The sequence below is a fragment of the Bidens hawaiensis genome, unplaced genomic scaffold, assembly GCF_021521415.1.
Source record: "Bidens hawaiensis isolate Kalapana, Puna unplaced genomic scaffold, B.hawaiensis_p1.1 tig00031031_1, whole genome shotgun sequence".
Taxonomy (NCBI): Eukaryota; Viridiplantae; Streptophyta; class Magnoliopsida; order Asterales; family Asteraceae; genus Bidens; species Bidens hawaiensis.
In genome coordinates this window covers 237,164-253,034 of record NW_027495195.1, presented here as the reverse complement: position 1 = coordinate 253,034, position 15,871 = coordinate 237,164, and the positions used below count along the sequence as shown (strand labels likewise).

Genomic DNA, 15,871 nt, shown 5'->3' with positions numbered 1-15,871 from the left:
GTTCCCCGTACCTACCCGGTCCCTTACCCGTTTCCGTGCTACATAGATAAAAAGACATTTGACATTTTTATAATTGTATGAGTCGTAATAGCTTAAATTACATACCATATAAAATCCTATTAGCTCCACTCGTGTTAGAATTGTACATATATATATATATATATGGTAGGGTTAACAGAAAAATAATATTTGTGAGAAACATAAGAATGGATGTAGACCCTTGGATCTAGGATCTATTGGTTGAGATCGCTATTTCTAAAAGTGATAGTTTCCTATTACATGGTATAGTGTCCTATTTAGGTGGTGTATTTTATTTTAAAATCTTCTTACACTTCTTACAAAACAATGGTTTTTTATTTGAACTCTTTTAATATTATATATATATATATATATATATATATATATATATATATATATATATTATATATATATATATATATATATATATATATAGGTGATCAGGATCATGAGAGAACTCTTTTGAAATTGAGAACTTTGAGAACCATTTGGACCACAAAAAACACAAAAATAAAAAAAATCATAAAATAAAAAAAACACAAAAATGAAAAAGTAAAAAAACCAAAATTCTTATTTTAACATCCCGGTTTCATTAAAAAAAACTTGGTTTAGCAAATTATATACACATATGTATAATATATACATATATGTACATTTACATGATTTTTTTTATACACATGTGTATAATTTAAGATAAATGATACTGTACATATGTGTATATTACGTAACTAAATATTAAATAAAATTATACATATGTGTATAATATAACGTTTTTTTGTTTTTTTCTTTTTTTTAATGAAACTGGACAGAAATATTAGAATTTTGGTATTTTTACTTTTTAAAAATTTTTGTTATTTTTTGTTTTATGATTTTTTAAAAATATTTTTTTAAAAATGTTTTTAGTGGTCTAAAATGGTTCTCAAAGTTCTCAATTTACAAATGGTTCTCTTATATATATATATATATATATATATATATATGTATTGTAAAAAGCCCCGGATTTTTGTTCACTTTAGATAATGGTTGAGCCACCCCTACCGAACTTGAACTGAACCAACAATTTTTACATTCGATCCTATAAACTTGAGCATTTAAAACCAGTGTTGAATGTTCTTTCCAATGAAAAAGGTACGTCTTACACTATAAGAAATGAGCCGTTAGTTGGGAGTTAATATTCCTAAATTTTATTAAAAAGTTAAGTTGTTGCGGCGACCGCCGAGTCAGATGCACGGTTGCGGGCAAACATTTGGTTACACATGGTTGGTGTCTTTGCCACCAATGTTTCGAATTGTGGGCAGATAGGCTCTTGGAGGACATGAGGGATAGTTAATCACTTAATCTGATGGTCGCACGTGTTCATCGAATATGGCGAAAACATGACTCGTGGTCATTTTGGGAACTTTTTGATCTTGTAAGTTATACTAGCTAGTTCCTTATCTGTAGAAGCAAGTTACAATTTTGGCTTAAAACAATTAGATAAACACTAGACACCATGTTTATAATAAAAGTAAACAACCACTACATTGAATAATGAAAATTAAGCTATCTAGCAAGAAGCTACAAACAAAGTTAATAGAAATGAAAGGGTTGGCTGCACAACTTATTGCCCATATACATTATTTTTTAATGCAAAAGTTATTGTTTATCAATGATAAAGAAATTCACAATGAAAAAACTAAAATAAGGAGGATGAATCAGGTGATTATACACGGCTCTAAGAAATTAAATATAGAATAAAATAAAATTCACAATCACCTTTTGACATGCCCCTTTTAGGTTTAGTGAAACTAAAAGTGACCTTATTTAGGTTGAACCAAAGCGTCATTGAACGACAACTTATTTAGGCTCAAATACAAACTACGAGCACATATTTAACTTAAAGCATGGAGTTTATGTAGTCCTCCATGAAAGGTAGAGAATGATTCGCATCATAATTGTACATAAGAGGAATCATCCTTGCAAGATTCTGACAAGCCTTTGTGAAAGTAACAGGAAACTGATTTGGGGAGAGACACTCCTTATTTAGTTGCTTCCACGTATCGGTTATCATTGCCATAACATGATCACGTGCGTTTTGGATTGAACAACCTTCATTTTCTTTCATGTAGTATGTCACATATGATCCGTCATGACCATCTTGATCGACGTCCTGATCGATTGGGAATACAGATTTGGTTTTCAAATTTATTATCAAAACATAACAAAAATATAGCTAGGCATAATCCTTTACCTTAGCACTTCCTAAATCATCCCAAAGACGGAGAAGTTTTGACAAACAAGATGAGATGTTTTTGTTGTTGTTAATAAGTCTAGCACTTTCTTTGCTAGTACCAACGCCGAGGAGGAAGAACATGTGCACTATCACGACATCTGCCCCGGTACTAACCATCCCATTCTTCAAGTAATCCTTGGCCATAGGCATGTGTTCTTGAGCAAACCATTTTGCTTCTACTAGAAATGCTTCACAGAGGTTTGTCCACTACACGAATTTAATAGGTTTGTTCATAATTATAAATGAATAAAAGAATATATATTGTCACATAAATAAGCCTTGATAAGTGTATAATGATAAGTACTGTATAAAAGAGTTACAATTGATCACTTACAATTGTAGATGAGAAAATGTAAGTATTTCTCAAGATGCAGATATTGACATTTAGCATGTTGAAAAGTTGGCTGATAAATTTGGTATACGATATTGACATTTTATGGTTGATAAACTTGTTTCTTGTTTTTGTACACTTATAAAAGCTAAAAAACTTTACATACATACATATACATATACATATATATATACATATACATATATATATATATATATATTGTTTCTTGTTTCTGTACACTTATAAAAGCTAAAAAAAACTTTACATACATACATATACATATATATATATATATAGGATTGATTTCTTTTGAGAACCGCTTTGAGTTTTAAGAACTCAACGTAACAATTTTTTTACACATGTGTAATACGTAAGTATGAATATTGTACAAAAAATTAACGTAATTTTTTACACACCGAATCGACTTTTTACACATGTGTAATTAAAGTTTAAACGTGTGTAATCAACAAACATATTTATTCTCTCTCCTGATTCATTTTTTAATAAAATTTAAGCTCAGCCACATATTATAACTCATTTAATTAAATGTGTGGTCCAAAATTGAGTTCTTAGGGGGTGTTTGGTAGAGGGATTTGATTGGGGAGAAATGGAATTAGAAATTTATCTTTTGTTTGTTTTCTACTTTTCATTTCTATTTCTCTTTCTATTTCTCTAAAACTAGAGAATTCCATTTCTCTTTAAAACAAAGAGAAATCCATTTCTCAGCAGCCTCCTCATAGCATGTCACCACCTCGTCTCCGACCACCACCCCGTCTCCGGCCACCACCTCGTCTCCGGCCGCCACCTCGTCTCCAAGTCTGCAACCGCCACCTCGTCTCCAAGTCTGCAACCGCCACCTCGTCTCCAAGTCTGCAACCACCACCCCGTCTCCGCCGTTCGCAGTGGTGAACACAGAGATGGTAACCGGTTGATTGTGGTCGCAGGTGGGTGACAGTGGTGGTGGAAATCGGCGGTGGTTGCAGGTGGCTTCTGATTATCATCATCATCATCGCCACCACAACCACCACCACAAAATCTCCAAAGAGGCAGTGATGACAGATCTGAGCCTCCTTTTTATATATCTTATGTTCCAAAAATTTGAATCTTTTTAATTTCTTATGTACTGTGGTTGAAGAAGGGGGTTTGGTGGCGGCAGCCGGTGGTGGTGGGCTGTTGTTGAAGAAAGGGCTGTGGTGGTGGGGCTGTGGTGGTGTGGGGCTGTGGTGGTGGGGCTGCGGTGGTGAGTGGTGTCAGGTTGGGTGGAGGTGGGGTTGGGTATGGTAGAGTTCTCTGTTTATTTTCTCGTGTACCAAACAAGAGAAATGATTCTCATTCTCCATACCAATTCTCTTTCTCTACAATTCCATTTCCATTTCTATTTTCTCTCCATTTCTATTCTCTGTACCAAACACCCTCTTAAAGTTCTTACAACTCATCAAGTTCTCAAATTATCTTTCCTATATATATATATATATATATATATATAGGTATTGGATCATTTCAGTAGTTTTTTTACAGCGAGAAGTGCGAGAAGTGAAGGTGTAAGTCCATTAATCCCTAATTTCACTCTCTTTCTTATGTGTAGGTGCGCTGTGTAGGTGTATATGTATGTGTGTAGGTATGTATGTTTGTATATGTGTGCGTATGTTTGTATATGTGTATGTATGTTTGTATGTGTGTAGTTACATAGGTTTGAATGTGACTCGATACATATATATGTTTGTAGGTTGGTTTGAATGTGTAATTAAGACATAAATACAACCAACCTATATATATTTATGCAACATCATATGAAAGGGAGTGAAATTAGGGATTAATAGAGTTATACATTCACTTCTCGCACTTCTCGTTGTAATATCACTTCTCGCAATATATATATATATATATATATATATATATATATATATATATATATATATATATATATAAGGGTTTATATACAAATAAGGAGTTTCCTAATAATAGTAAGAAACCAATAAATTTTAACATATGACATTACAACTTATGATTAATGAACAATTCTAGGAAACTATGTCAATTATAAGGGTGAAAATGTAATTTTAGAAAACTATGACGTTTTTGTTAATTTTAAATCTTAACCATTTTATTGATATGATCCAATGCTATATATACATATATATATATATATATATATATATATATATATAGAGAGAGAGAGAGAGAGAGAGAGAAAAGATCAAGAGAGAACTAGAAAACTAATAATGAATTATTTTTAAATTAATTAAAAAAATATTTTTAAATTAATTTTAAAATATTTTTTTCTTTCATCCTTCTTATATGTTGTTATTCTTCACCACAAAAAAAATATAAAAATTAGAAAAAATAAAGAAACTCGTTAGATCTAATAAAACTCGTTATAATAAGAAGTAGATTTTTCCTAAGAAATGTATGAAGTGTGATTTCACCATTAGATCTAATAAAACACACCGCAGCTAAAATAAAACACACCACACAATAAACACATTTTCCATATCCACCATCAGATAAACATATTCAACGCACCATATTACTTTTTAAACTTCTTATTACAAGCACAGATCAATATATATATATATATATATATATATATATATATATATATATATATATATAAATGGTTCATATAAAAACAAAAAGTTTCCTAGAAATGGTAAGAACCAATAGTTTTTGACACGTGGGATTACAACTTATTGTGGAATAAAAATTTTAGGAAACTATGTCGGTTATAATGGTGAAAGAGTAATTATAGGAAATTATGTCGGTTTTGGTAATTTCCAATCTCAACCATTAATTAAAATGATCCAATGTCTATGATTTATTCTTAGTTTTCATAGAAAACTATTTGTTTTTAGAATAATCATTCCATATTTATATATATGGTAAGGATCCTAAAAGAACCCATGTAAATTGAGAACTTTAAGAACCATTTTGAGTCACAAAAAAACCTCAAAAAATTATAAAAAGTAAAATTACCAAAATTCTTATATTTCATTCAGGTTTCATAAAAAAAATCTTCGTATTATACATATATGCATAATTTCATTTAATATCTAGTTATGTAATGTACACATATGTACATTATCATTTATCTCAAATTGTACATATGTGTATAAAAAAACACGTATGTACGTATTATACATATGTGTATAGTTTAGCTAAACCGAGGCGTTTTTTTATGAAACCGGGATGATAAATAAAAATTTTTGTTTTTTTACTTTTTTTTTTCATTTTTACGTTTTATTTTGTTTTATGATTTTTTTTTTATTTTTGGGTTTTTTGTGATCTAAATGGTTCTCAAAGTTCTCAATTTCAAAATAGTTCTCACATGGTCCTGATCCTATATATATATATATATATATATTTGATCAGGATCATAAGAGAACTTTTTTGAAATTAAGAACTATGAGAACCATTTTGAGCCACAAAAAATCCAAAAATTAAAAAAATCATAAAATAAAACACAAAAATGAAAAAAGTAAAAAAAAAACAAAATTCTTATTTTAACATCCCGGTTTAATTAAAAAAAACTCGATTTAGCAAATTATATACACATATGTATAATATATACATATATGTACATTTACATGATTTTTTTATACACATGTGTATAATTTAAGATAAATGATACTGTACATATGTGTATATTACGTAACTAAAAATTAAATAAAATTATACATATGTGTATAATACAATGTTTTTTTATTTTTTTATGTTTTTTATTTTTTTAATGAAACCGGACAGAGATATAAGAATTTTGGTTTTTTTACTTTTTTTTAATTTTGTTATTTTTTGTTTTATGATTTTTTAAAGGTGTTTTTAGTGGTCCAAAATAGTTCTCAAAGTTCTCAATTTGCAAATGGTTCTCTTAGGATCCTTATCCTATATATATATATATATACTAGTTTTTATCCCCCGTATTACAGGGGTTGTTTTATATTGTTTGTTCTAATATTTATTTATTTTTTGAATATATATTTTTTATTGTATGAAAGTTAATAATATACTTATGGTTTGATGATAAATTGTTTTACAAATAAATGAGATTTTATAACCCGGTTTAAAAGCTATATGGTTTTGATGAGACCCAAGACCCGTTTATTTTTTTTACTATAAAATTGGTTTTTAATTATAAATAATATTTATGAAAGTTTATAATATACTTATGGTTTAATGAGACCCAAGACCCATTTATTTCTTTTACTATAAAATTGGTTTTTTAATTTAAATAATATATCTTTTTAAAAATAAATAAGATATTAATTTTTAGTATATCCTATTTTATAGGATTTTTACATCAATAATTTGGTGAGAATAATTTTAATTTTATGAGATGTTATAACCCGTTTAAGGAATATCTGGGTTTGGTAAGACTCATAACCATTAATTCGGGTCAAATGCATGAGAAGCACCCATTTATAAATCAAGCAAATCTGGTGACTCCAAAAAAAGGGGGAGCGACCACATCGCGACACGTAGGATTTTTATGTTTTCGTTTATATATATTATAGATATGGAAAGGATCAAGAGCGAACTTCTGCTACACAGAGAATTAGAGAACTAATAATAAAGTATTTTTAATTTAATTAAAAATATATTTTTTTTATTTTTTTTCTTTCATCCTTTTTATATGTTGTTATCTTCACCACAAAAAAAATATAAAAACAAAAAAAAACTCTTTATAATGCATATATGTAATACCTCGATTTTTTTAATAATACATATGTACAGTAGTGTGTATTTTGATATTTGAAATAGTTTTGAATAGCATATTTACAGTTATTTGTATTATATATTTGCAATAGTGTTATATTATATACAAAAATAAAAAAAATCAATTTAGTGCATAAGTGCATCAGTGTTGCATTACATATATGCGATAGTGTGTTTTGCATACAATTATTAACGTTGTATTTGCATATATTCAATAGTGTGTATTATATAATGTATTTGTATTGTATTATATGCAATAAAACAATTTTATATATAAAATACACATTAATGCACATATGCATTGCACTGACAGTTTTTTATAGGAATAATATCATCTTATTATTATAAAAAAAGAAAATAAATCGCAAAATATTATTTAAAAAAAAATAAAAATAATTCTTTATTGTTTATTTAGTTCTCTCTTTAAAAAAAGTTATCTTTAATTCTCACCCCTATATATTTATAACTCACGTTTAACATGAGCCCTTACTCATTGAGTACTCTTTATATATATATATATATATATATATATATATATTTATCATGAGTCCTTACCGCTTGTTTCAAAAACTCGTTGGGGTTGAACCCATGCCTCTTGTAGATCTTTTCACTAATTTCATGTGTTACTTTATATAAAGCCTCAACACAGATTCTCAGGTGATTTGGGAGTTGTTCAAGGTTGTTACTGTCCCATCTGCAAGTAATTTAAGACGAAACATTTTATTTTAAGTAAGTTATGCCATCGATTTCGTGTTATATTATTTTACCTTTTCACTGTTTCAGTGAAGAGTATAAGCTCGTCTAGAGTTCCATAAAGATCGAAAATGTCATCAATCAGGAAGACTAAAGCAATGGGCTTTGTGAGCTCGATTCTCTGCTCCGACAAGCTGGGATCGGTGAGGCTGGCCATCGGCCATAAATACCAGTGTAATGGTTGGTTCCTCGCAAGCATAAACTCTTGTGCCAAACCCAAATCCATCCACCATCTATTTGATCAGAGTCATAAAGATCAAATATGTTAAAAATAGGGTCATACTATTCCCACACCACCCCATTTTCAGATTTCACCCACCCAAAGTCAAAACGGCTGTCTTACAATTACCGAAACGGTCGTTTGTGAAGTAGGAAGTCAAAATGGCCGCCTGACAAATACTAAAATGGCAGTTTCAAAAGTAGTGAACTATGATTTGAAATTAGGAAGTCAAAACGGCTATTTTAGGAATCCTCATACGACCATTTGAAAAAGGCGTGAGATTAAATTTCAGACGGTGTATCTACATAATGCACAAAAAAATAATAGAAATTTACAGGTATAATCCTAGAAGAATGTGGGAGCAAGCTGAATATTATATACATTTTTACCTGGAGATTAGATCTATTTCTGTTCGATGTAGCGACTGGACATTAGCCAACTCCAACTCGGCTAGTTCAGACATGGTGGTCCCGGTGTAACGCTTGATGTATTTCTTGACCATGAAAGCTGGTGAGGTTCGTTGATATGAATATTTGAAAGTATCATTCACCATTATAGCTTCATCTTGATCAAGAGACGGAATCATTTCTTTGAGTCTATGGCTACTAAAATCCGCAGCCTCTTCAATCATATTGTCTCCTTCTATGCTTACCTGTGAGGCTTCATATAATGCCATTAGACCCTTAACATCTTCTGCTATTTCCTCCTTGAATTTTCCATCTTCTTGTTTAAAGCTTGCAAAAACATCTAATTCGAATACATTTAATTAATTGATTTATTATTATACATGTTTTGTATAAAATAAAGTACAATAAGAACAAGTGCGTGTGCTCACCAGCAGAAACATGGTAACCTTCTTGACGAAGGATTCTAAAACTGAGTGAAACATCGTAAAGACTAATTTGTCCATAGTTATTATAGTCAAGAGAATTGGAGATTTTAGTTTGAAGCCTTTTTAGTATGGCGTCGATCTCGTCTTGGAAGTAATGGCTGATGCAAAGTTTTTGGAGAGCATCAACCACTTCCAATGTTTTATAGGGACAATTATTATTATTAAGAAGACTTCGGGCTTCTTCCAACTGTTCTGAATTTTTTATGGATTCTCCTGTCTAAAGTTTATGAGGCATACTTTAGATATGGTAACAAAGGATATAAACCAAATAAAATATCACACATAAATGTTCCGTTTAATATGTATATTATATAAATTAAAACCTTAGCATTTATTCCGTTTGAACCAACATGTTCCTCTGAGTAGATAGGAGACGTAGTCTGGATGTCTTCACGTGTAACACAGTTGTGAATCGCCATAGGGAGAGTAGGTAGGTGTGTGTGTGATAGAGTGCGAGAGAGACGATTTTTTAGAAGGAGCACACATGGTATATATAGGAAAAATATGTATATTATTCGTAAAAAGTTTGATATTCAGACGGCCACTCATTTAACCTGGATCGTTGAATGTGGGACCGGTGTTACTAGATGTATCTCTTTTGACTTTCATACCATTTTTAGTGAATTTACTCCTTTTTCAGTTTTAAATTAATTATCATTAGCTTTTAATATTATTTTCATACATGTTAATATCTCTAACATTTTTTTTACTTAATAGTCATCATTAAATATATCAAATTAAAAACAATTAAGCTATTATTATTAATTTTTTTTATTTGTGTGTATATGTAAGGCCCCGTTACCGGTGCCCTACGTTAGACGTTGGATTTACTCGTAAACACAGTTCTAAATATCAGAGTTAATTAAAACTTTGCGTGGAATATAAAACTTTCATTAAACATTCATAACAATTCATAATCTTGTCTTAATCAAACATCCTTGTCATTATAAAACATTAATCATAAAAACATCATGAGTCTTCAGATGTCAGCCTCTTATTCTTCTGCCATGTGCCCCGCTCAAGCTAACTTGTAAGGCCCCGTTACTGGTGCCTCAATTTAACGTTGGATTTACTCATAAACGCAGTTCTAAATATCAGAGTTAATAAAAAGATTCGCGGAATATTATAAACATTCAAACCATTTCATTACATAACCATATTTCTTGTCTTAATATCATTACAAATCATTTAACATAAAACATTGTCTTTAAAATTACATAACATTTCCTTGAGATGCCAGCTTCTTCAAGTCCATGCCATGTGTCTCCCCTTATGCAAGCTGCCTCAATCTACTCACCTGCGTGCATACTAAAAGTCAGCTACGCTGAGTGAGTTCTAGTTAATCATACGACATACAATCTGTTTACATACTTGCATACGTGCCCGAAGGTGTGCACATTATTCATACTTTATTTTACTTGCATAACTATCCATACTATATAAAGAGCCTTCCGTCATATAACCTCACAGATATTATAAGGGTCTGGTCCCCAACATCACAGATATTATTAGGGTTTGGTCCCTACCATCACAGATATTATAAGGGCCTGGTCCCTATCCTCACAGATATTATTAGGGTCTGGTCCATATACTCACAGATATTATTAGGGTCTGGTCCCTATCCTCACAGATATTATTAGGGCCTGGTCCATTTATTTTGTGCTACTGTAACATACATGTCCTTTACATACTTGCTTTAATAACACGTGCAATATCCGAAGATCGTTCACGTACTATTTACATACCATACATATATCATTCATACATCATACATACTTCATTCATACATCATACATACTTCATTCATACATCAATCATACATCATATATATCATTCATATCTTTAGCTACCACCTGACGGTCCATGCAATATCCGAAGATCGTTCATGCACCGTCAAGCAATCATCATACATAATTCATATAAGACATACACTAACCACTTAAGGTAAGTGTATTAACTATCACATCGAGTATGCACACAGCCCCGATAACATAACAAGGAAGTGGGGCTAGAAACTCACCTGAACGCGATTACGTTCACCGTTAATGGTTATTCCCTTCTTTAGCTGTGCAGGACTAACTGTATAACAATTACGCGTATCAATTATCTATCGCTATCCATATCGTATTTCTAGTTTAGTTATAACCCACGACGAACGGGGGTCCGGGGGGCAGCGCCCCTGGCAGCGGGGTCTAGGGGCGGAAGCCCCTAGCAGGGTCGTCCATTAACTGTCTTATCACATTTTCCATTAGAATTTTGAATCATTAATTAATTTGTTAACTTAAAAGTTAAAGGGCTTCTTTGTAATTAAATCATTCTTTTTTCTAATTCTAGGGACCATTCTGTCATTTTGTCAAACTTTTAATTCATACTTGGTTCTTAACGAACTGGCTTATCTTAGCGAACTGGTTCTTAAAACTAATTGAACCCTTTAACGAACTGGTTATTAAACGAATCAGTTCATGTAACGAATCTTTCCATGTAACGAATTGGACCTTCCAATTCATTATCTTCTTTAACGAATGATCACAGCTAGTTCGTCATCTTATCTTTAACGAATCGCTTGACAAATTGCGTCTAATTCGTTAACTCCCCGCTAACGAATTACCTCTAATTCGTTAACTTCCCGTTAACGAGTTAGGGTTAGGTCAGAGAATGTCAGAACATTCTCTGACATCTCTTAACCTCGTATTGCCTTTTCCGGCGATGTCGTCGGAAAATCGTCGATTCGCCGGAAAAACGAGTTTTGGCTTGTTTTTCACCGTTTTTCGTCTCGTTCGATCCATTTCTGAGCTAGGGTGATCCCTAAGCTCATCTTAGGTTCGATATATACCCGATTCCATCCGGATCTCGTGACTTTAATGGTTTAACGGTGTCGGCTCGTCGTTTCGTGGCCATATCTAACGGGTTTAAGCTCATACAACATCATACTATTATTAACTAGGGTTGACGCTCGGTTTCTTGGTGATTTCGGCTAGAGAGAGAGAGAGAGAGCAAGATGAGAGAGATCTAAGTGTGTGTTTTGGTGGTGTGTGGAATATGTGTAGAAATGAATTAAATGGGTGATTAATGGTTTATATAATTATGGATCATGGGCTTAAGCCCATGATCTTTTCCTCTTTCTTTCATAACCCAAGTCCATAACCTATATCCATTTAACCCAACACTAGCCTGACTCATAATAACTCGTATTTTCATTTATTAGCCGAAACTAGAAAAACGGGATGTTACATAGCTGCCTCATTCTACTCACCTGCGTGCATACTAAAAGTCAACTACGCTGAGTGAGTAATAGTTAGTACGAGTAACATACAATACATTCATACGCTTACTTATATACGCACCCGAAGGTACATATACATACATAGCTTCTTACCTTTCTTCATCTTTCATTCTTTCTTTTGATACATACATATATACATACACCTCGTTCTATAACCTTCACATATATTATTAGGGTATATTCCCTACATTCGGAAATATTACTAGGGTCTGTTTCCTACATTCGCAGATATTATTAGGGTATGTTCCCTAAATTCGCATATATTATTTGGGTATGTTCCCTACATTCGCAGATATTATTAGGGTATGTTCCCTATCTAACCATACCTTTCATACCTTTCTATACATTCATAACTATAACTTTCATACATGCATACATCATTTATATATCATATATATCAATCATATCTTTAAACTATCATTTAACGGTACATGCAATATCCGAAGATCGTTCATGCATTGTCAAGCATTCGTTCATACATAAATCATATAAGATTTACACTTACCCCTTAGGGTAAGTGTATTAACTAATCAAATCGAGTATGCATACAGCCCCGAAAACATAACAAGGAATGGGGCTAGAAACTCACCTGGATCTTGTTACGTTCTCCGTTCACGGTTATTCCTTTATTTAACCGTGCTTTGCTAACTGTATATTAATCACATGTATCATTACTTGTCTAATCACATTATTCATATTTCAGCCCAAAATGGCTAAGTCTGGTCTATTCTAATGGCCTTGTATTTGGATTCATTAAGTTAGAACACCATTTCATCCCAACATTAACCTATTCAACTGACTTGATGTTAGAATACACATGCACTTGCATGGATATGTATATGAATACAACACGTAGTCAACATGCATGTATTCAGATGTAATATGATTACCCTTGATATTCGATTATATCTTGCTTGTGAAATCTTTGTCTTTCTTTTCTTTATTGTATTCGAGTCTTTCGGTGTATACTATCATATATACTGTATTCGGGTTATGAAAGGTATTCGAATCATGTGTAATGTATTCGAGTCACATAAGGTATTCGGGTATGCATATTGTATGTGAGTCCATAATTGTGTTCGAATTTATAGATGTATGCGAATCCATCCATTGTATGTGAATAGGTATATGTATTCGAACATCCTTAATGTATTCGAAACTATATATTGTAATCGAGTCATATTCGAACGTGTGCATTGTTGTCGGACCGGTGCGGGACACGGTTTCCCAACGATTCACGGGGCAACGTGTTAGAGTGCGGAATCCTCTAACACGGCGATTCGGTGGTGATCAACAACGCACGGTTACGATTCCTAAGACGGTTTGACACCTAGGGACGGAGGAAAAGACCGACACGACGAAGATTGGCAGAGAGGTTTTTCGGCAGCAGCTGGTTCGTGACTGTGTGTAATGTGTGCTCTCTTTCGTGAAATTTCCAAAGTTTCGTTTATATATCGAATACTGATTCGATCGAATGAGTATCTCATTCGATCGAATGAGTCCTGGTTCGATCGAATCAGTCACTGATTCGATCGAATCAGTTTCTTTTGACATTTTCAGTCCGTTAACTTGGTTTCACGATCGTTATTTTCATATCGAACCATCCTGATAGAACTGGGGACATATACATGACATTTCATGTCCTAACAAACTCCCCCTTGGAGCCAGTTCTATTTACTTATAATCAATCGAGTTCTCTTGCTCGATCGTAACTCCCCCTTGGAGTTATCTCACTCTCTATTTTCTCAAAGCTAGTGGTGCGCACGTTGCATCCACGAACTCCTTTCTTCATGAAGTTCTCTCAAGATCAAATGGTTCAGTCAGTCAGACTTACCATAGGTTCCGCATATCCTGAGAAGCTATCAATTGGAATTTTAGATAAACATTTAAGCACAATCTATCCCAATGTTCCAAACAAATTACATTCAACTCAAGAACAATTACAATCAGAAGATTAAACCTTGAATTACAACAAGAAACAAAATAAACATGACAATTAAGCTTCAGTTTCTTGTGCATACTTCTTCTGTTGCTCTTTCCAGTTTGATCCTGCATGTATGTCATAGGCAAAGCAAATCCTAATGACATTTCTATACGTTAATGCTTGCTCTCTGTCTTCGGGGGCATAAAGAATCTCTGTCTTGTATAGCGTATAGACATCCTCCCATGACAAGTTTGTGAGCCACATAGGATCAAATATGCGAATTGTGCTCCAATTTCCATTGTCGTTGAGCACGATAACTGCTTCATGCAGTCTTCCATCATAGTACCAATGCCTGAATGCTTTGTAGAAGTCCTGCTTCATCTTTCTTAGAGGAATCTTCTTCATCGTGAGTGGTGGCATGTACTTCAAGATAATCTTTGGCCTGTTGGTGATCGGATCGATCTCCTTTTTACTTGTATATCTCTTTGGCCTCTGTGGAGTGATCATCTTCCATTTTGAGTTGTATTCCTTTCGCAATACACTCTGATAGTACGTGGCAAATGGAGATGAACTGGCGTAAAGCATATCAAGATAGTTCAGACGGTTTAGATCATAAGTAGGAAGAGTCTTCAAGTCAGTGATACGTTGAAAGTACTCAACCCCTTTTTCTCTCTTGATAGCAATGCAATTAAGATCCTTCAGACACGCCCAAGCAATAATCTCTCCTGAAGTTCTACGACCCTTCATCTTATAAGACGTTGTGTGAGGAATGGTCGGCTTTGCTTGTCGTCTGGACCTTATCTTCTGAAGAATAGCGTTGAAAGCTTTCTTGCATTCTTCTGTTTTCTCAACGAATTCGGCTTGATCTGCTTCAGAAGGCTGTTTCATTGTGTTTGACCTTTCGTCAGCCTTCTTCTGTATTTCCTCCTCTGTTACATTTTGGAAGAAACTTGCAGAGTTAGGAAGATTGTCAGTTTGAGACGTGTAGTATTCTGGATATTCTTCCTGTGTCAAGTCTTCCACTTCAACTTCATCAAATTGAGAGGGATCAGCGGCCGTAGATGATGTTGAGTCAGGTGTAGCAGCCGAAGAAGATGTTTGTTCTGTTGAAGGCAAAGCCAGATACTTGCCTGTTTCTTCATTGTATAGCTCAAACATTTGTTCCAGTTCTTCTTCTGTGAAATTGTGTGAAATTTCACCTTCTTCCAAGTCTCCACTTGCGAAGTTTTGCTGCTCACCTGGATTGTCCAGTAAAAACGTGAAATATTCCGCTGCTGTTTTTGATTGCAGCGGTTGGACATTAAACGGATCAGCATCACCTGTTTGATTAAAAACCACAATGTAACACAAATTTTAAATAAACATATGTAATATCATAAACATGAAATACAATACCATTACATATGAAACTAAATTTACACACAAATCATTAATTAAAAAGATTTAACATTTAAGTCCTCACTACATT

General features: G+C 32.8%; 1 protein-coding gene across 1 annotated transcript; it reads right to left on the bottom strand.

The window, feature by feature from the left end:
- Positions 1 to 1,894: 1,894 nt before the first annotated feature.
- Positions 1,895 to 9,615, bottom strand: LOC143581475 ((3S,6E)-nerolidol synthase 1-like). Its single transcript, XM_077064252.1, has 7 exons — positions 9,520 to 9,615; positions 9,140 to 9,413; positions 8,694 to 9,051; positions 8,099 to 8,317; positions 7,887 to 8,025; positions 2,249 to 2,497; positions 1,895 to 2,167 (listed from the first exon to the last, which is right to left on the bottom strand). Exons 1-7 carry the CDS (start codon positions 9,613 to 9,615, stop codon positions 1,895 to 1,897), a joined length of 1,608 nt encoding a protein of 535 aa, XP_076920367.1.
- Between the last annotated feature and the right edge of the window lie 6,256 nt (positions 9,616 to 15,871).